Source organism: Merops nubicus, unplaced genomic scaffold (assembly GCF_000691845.1).
Source record: "Merops nubicus isolate BGI_N331 unplaced genomic scaffold, ASM69184v1 scaffold23470, whole genome shotgun sequence".
In the NCBI taxonomy this organism is placed as follows: Eukaryota; Metazoa; Chordata; class Aves; order Coraciiformes; family Meropidae; genus Merops; species Merops nubicus.
The window spans coordinates 13650-18433 of record NW_008581170.1 but is presented as its reverse complement, the minus strand read 5'-3'; the positions used below and the strand labels follow the sequence as shown (position 1 = coordinate 18433).

General features: G+C 50.2%; 1 protein-coding gene across 1 annotated transcript in view; it reads right to left on the bottom strand.

Moving 5' to 3' along the window:
- Positions 1-358: 358 nt before the first annotated feature.
- The window catches only part of WASH1 (WAS protein family homolog 1), a gene marked incomplete at its 3' end in the record, with an annotated part of 12948 nt that continues 8522 nt past the window's right edge, over positions 359-4784 (bottom strand). Inside the window, exons 4-6 of the mRNA XM_008949061.1 lie at positions 2754-2890; positions 1662-1797; positions 359-563 (exon numbers count right to left, since the gene is read on the bottom strand). Coding sequence (XP_008947309.1) covers positions 359-563; positions 1662-1797; positions 2754-2890 — 478 coding nt within the window. The remainder of the gene's footprint in view (positions 564-1661; positions 1798-2753; positions 2891-4784) is intronic.

Below are 4784 nucleotides of genomic sequence, written 5' to 3'. Positions count from 1 at the left end.
CCAGCTCGGAGCTTCGTGTGTGGCAGCTCTGCACCGTGGGCAGGGCCAAGGCAGACTGTGAGATCCCCTACCCTGCCCTCCCCAGCTGCTACCGAGGGTCTTGCCCAGCTTGCCCCAGGGCATCACCCTGGGCTGCCGTGGGGCCGGACCCTGCACATCACGCTCCCTCCTCCCGAGCCACTCAGGCTGTGAGGGAGGTGAAGGGCCCAGGGTCTGGACAGCACTTGGGCAGGTTGCAGCTTTGACTCAGGCCCAAGCACGAGCCAGAACTATCTCCTTGAAACCTTCACCAGGAGACTTTCTGCCTTATCTCCACCTTGTAGCGATCCCTGGAAATATTTCTAGGGGCTGGAAATACCTGGCTGCGAGGGCTCCGCCGACTCGGTGTTGAAAGTGGGCAACTCTGGCAGGGCGCTGCCCGGGGCGGACGGCGCGATGCCGGGGCCTAGGTCAGCGCTGTACATGAGGTCTGCAGCGATGCCAGGCAGGTCTGGCAGGTAGGATGGCACATCAATCTCTGGGACTTGACCCAGATCGGGCACGTAGAAGTAATTTTCAGCTACCTAAAGGAAACCCAAACCAAAAAGATAAGGCAGTGACTATGCACTTGCTTCCCCTTGCAGCAAATGAAGGCACTGGAGGGAACAGCCTGGGTGGCAGGCAGAGCTGGGCTGGTGTGCCACCATGATGGTGGTCATGGGCAACTCATCAGCTACCCCCCCACACCCCGGCCAGGCTTGGAAAGCCATATTGCAGGAGGAGGAAGAGGTGCAGAACTCTTCCCAGTTTCTTCCAAATTTCCAGCCTATATGGGGCAGTCCCTTCTCTTCCAGAAGTTGATGGTGCCTGAACCACTTCTGAGATTAAGATGCGTGAGAAGCACAACCAGGCATTTAGAGGTTTGGTTTTGTGCTTAACACACAGACAAAACAGAACCAGAGGTGCACTGTGAATAAAGGGCTTTGTTTGCTGTACACCCTGGTACCTCCTGCAGTACAACAAGATTAACAAATGGCTCCCAGGCTTCCTTCCCTAGCCCCAGATTTCCCTAGCCCCAGACCACACATTCAGCCATGTATCCTCAAAGCTCCAGGTATGGCCACTATGAGGTGTTGGGACAGAGTCAGTCCCATGCTGGGGCAGCAGGACTGGTGCACTGCCTCCCTCATGCCCACACCAAGCACAAGGTCTTAGCTCATGCTGGCTGGTCCTTCCGTTCACACCAGCAGGCATCCCTTCCCAGCATAAACTGGGTCACAGGCCTACTCCCAAGCACCTTCCAGCCATGGCATCTCACCATCACACTCCTAAAAGGCTCAGGAGTTAGCTAAAGGGAGATTATCAAGTGACGGAACCTCCGAAATCCTCTAGAGCCCTGAGGTCTAGCAGCAAGGTGACCTGATATTACATTAGTCTTCCCACAGCACCCAGCAATGGCTTAAGCAAAGAGAAACGCCTGCCAAGTTTGAGGCATTTGTGTCATCCATCAAGCCCAAACCAGGACTTCAAGCTCAAAAATGGGCAAGGTCCTTCTGGTGAGACACCCTACAGGTGCCATGAGGGGCCATTCTCTTGCCTGATCTCCACCCTACAGAAGCCCCATCCTCTCAGAGAGCTGGGCACAATCCCCTGAAGGGAAAGCAGCTGTGTCCATGTTTCACCTGCCGGTCCAGTTGTCCCCTTTTGGTGATGGAGAGAGGAGCATCAAAGAGCTTCTCTTCCGTCTCTGTTTCCAGAGCCACATGGGTCTTGGACACTGCTCCAGCTAGAGGATCCAGGAAAACATACTTCTTGTACCTAAGGGTAGAGGACAAGTATTTCAGCGATGCCATCTTGAGAGCCAAGGCCACAAGAAACAGGCTACCCAAGAAGAAGGTCTGGGAGGTGGAGACCTGACTCCAGGTCAGACTTGCTCACACCGGTGGAACATATTGGGCGCTCCAGTTTTCTTCTTCTAGCCCCCTTTTCATTCCTTTCCACTCTACAATCGGGAGACTATCAGCTCCCCACCCTATGAGTGCAGCCTCCACATTCATCCTAAAGCAAAGCCCCACTGCACTGCCACCGTTGCCAAGCTCACTCCCTCCCACTGCCTGGCCCCAGACTGTCCAACAACCCGCAGCAAGGACACGAGTCTCTCCTCGTGATTTGTCACTCAAGAGGCAGAAGGAAAGATAAAGAGAGGAATTAAGTTGTGGCTCAGGAGAAGAAAGAGGAGATCCAGCAGCTGAAAGCTTAAGAAGGGCTTAAAGAAGCTCTTCAATATGAGCAGAAGGAGGAAGCATGAGGCGAAGCCAACGGGAAAGGGAACTGCAGTGATGGGCAGTGGAGACAGCAAAGCAGCAACATGGGTAAAGTGTTGCCGTGAGGAACCATCAGGAGGAGGAGTAGAATCCAGGCAGGCACATGTGGCAGAGGGCAGGAGTGACAGCAGCTTTCAAGGCTGGAAAGAAATTATTGCAGGGGTATAACAAGAAAAACTGTTGGGGAAGGTAAGTGCAAAGCTGGGTTGAAAGCAGGTGAGTGGAGGATCAGGTGCAGATAAAACAAATCCTTCCACCCAAGAGGAAGAGTGGGAAAGACAGAGTTGCTAGCTGGAAGCTGGTGGAGAGGTACCAAACCCTGTCCTACCAAGAGCTTGGCATGTAAGACCCCCAGGAATGCAAGCAGTTAATGCTGCCCCCAAGGAAGAGAAAGCTCCTCTGGGGACAAGCAGGGACAGGTGAAAAGCACAGCACTGCTCCAGCTCTCACAGGTTCTCAGTGGTGTTGAAGAGCAGCAGTGAGCTCAGGGAGCTGATGTTCCTGGGGAGGCTGCCAAGGCCTTCTTCTGCATCATCCTCCTGGTGAACTTTGGCGCTCACGCACACAGGGAAGTACTTGAGCTTCTCCTGCAAGAAGTCAGATAACAGGTAGTAAGACACTAAAACTGTAGCCGTTGAGACAGATCTCCCCAGTCACCAAAACCCATGCTGCTGGATTCACTGTACAGTCTGGGAACCCTACTGCTCCCTCTCTACCTCCTTTTGAGCAAAGAAGCACGTGGACAACATTGCAACCCCACAGTCATGACGAATCTCAGCAGTCCAGACCCATGGCACATGCTTTTGGTGCCACAGATGTGTCATGTTGAACAGGGGTTGCTGTGGCAAGGATCCACCAAAATACAAAACCCTCTCGGGCTCTACAGCCAGAGGTGGGGATCAAGCAGGGCGGTCTAAAAGGCATTGGTTACACTGTCTCCAACCAGTAGACATTTTCACGCAGACATCTCTATTACCTCCCCTCTGCTGCCTCCAGCTGATGTTCTAAGGGATATGGTCCCACTGGTGGGGTATGCAGGGAAGGCAAAGGAAAAAGAGGTTAGGAAAAAACAGAGTGCCTGTACTAGGCAAGAGATGAGGCAGAAGGGAGTGCGCAGGGCGGAACGCGTGCCAGATGGTCCTGCAAAGCCTGAGGGATTTGCAGGAGTTTTCAACTGTAATGAACTGAAATCTCCTCTCTTGGTTCTAAAACTTCATGCATAATATATAGAGCTCCCTTTAGAAAAGGACTTATTACATCTGAACTGCTTGACTTTTATATAGAACAGGAATTGCCATCCCAGATCAGACCAGTGTTTCAGCTAGCGTGACAGCGCCCGCTGCCAGATGCTGGGGGGGCTGAAGCTCAGTGCCCACAGCACATGTCGCTGGAGAGGGAAGGATGGCATCGGTTCCTGAACATGGACACAGCCTGGGATGGAAGAACCTCCACACCTTTCCTCGGCCCCCTCAGAACTCCTCCTTTCTTCACAAACTAGGACAAGCAGCAGCCTGGCAGATGCAAAGTGGCAAGCATTCATATCAGAAGAAACCAGAGCACTAACCAGGACAGTTCATCAGGTTAAACAACTGGCCACACTCTTGTGGTCTTCTTCTGTCACCAGCTCAAAAGCTCTCCACGGCTTCCTACTGCCTCACTACTTCCAGCAGCCCTGCTCCATCCCATTGCCTCCTTGTACTTGTAGGGGCAGATGGCAAACCACCATTTGTTCAGTTTCATGACCACATCTCAGCCACATAAGAAGTTTCTGCCAACTGAAATTTCAGGCTTGAATGTGGTAGCCAGAAATCCTGGGAAATGGCTTAGTCACAGCTCAGTTAATCCACTAAGTCTATAAAATGTGGTAAAAAAACACCTGGGAGGTTTTGACTGAAATGTTTTATTTTCTCCCTAAATAACACGTTCCAACTTGTGAAAAATACACTGAAATAAACATCTTGAATTTTTACAGCAGCAAGTGGGCAAAAATAGATAAATTGTTATTCAGAAACCTCAGAAGCAGAGATTCAGAAGTAAAGGGTCTTTTGATCATTAATATTCATTTCCCAACGTTTAATTTTTTAAGCATGAGGGAGTATTGATGTTTTTGCTAGAACTGTTCACACACACTTAGCCCCCAAGTCACATATATATATATTTTTAATTCTCTCTCTGTAGATTTCAATTAGCACTGGAAGACTGCATCACTTTAAGGGTGGAGTAAGAAACCAACCATTACCTACATTTCCTTTTAAATCTCATCTAAGGCAGTTATAAAGCATGACTATTACTCTGAAATGTGAGGCTCTACATAATCCTTTTAATTTAAATGAAAACAAAGTACTAGTCTTATTCAAGTACCTAGATCTGTTTTGAAGTTTAGAACAGTTACCCTACTGCCAGGAATATCCTGGAACTGTGAATTCCACAGGTTAAAGTGCCATTTAAAAATTAGTTTTCTTATAGGGACATAAAGGCCAT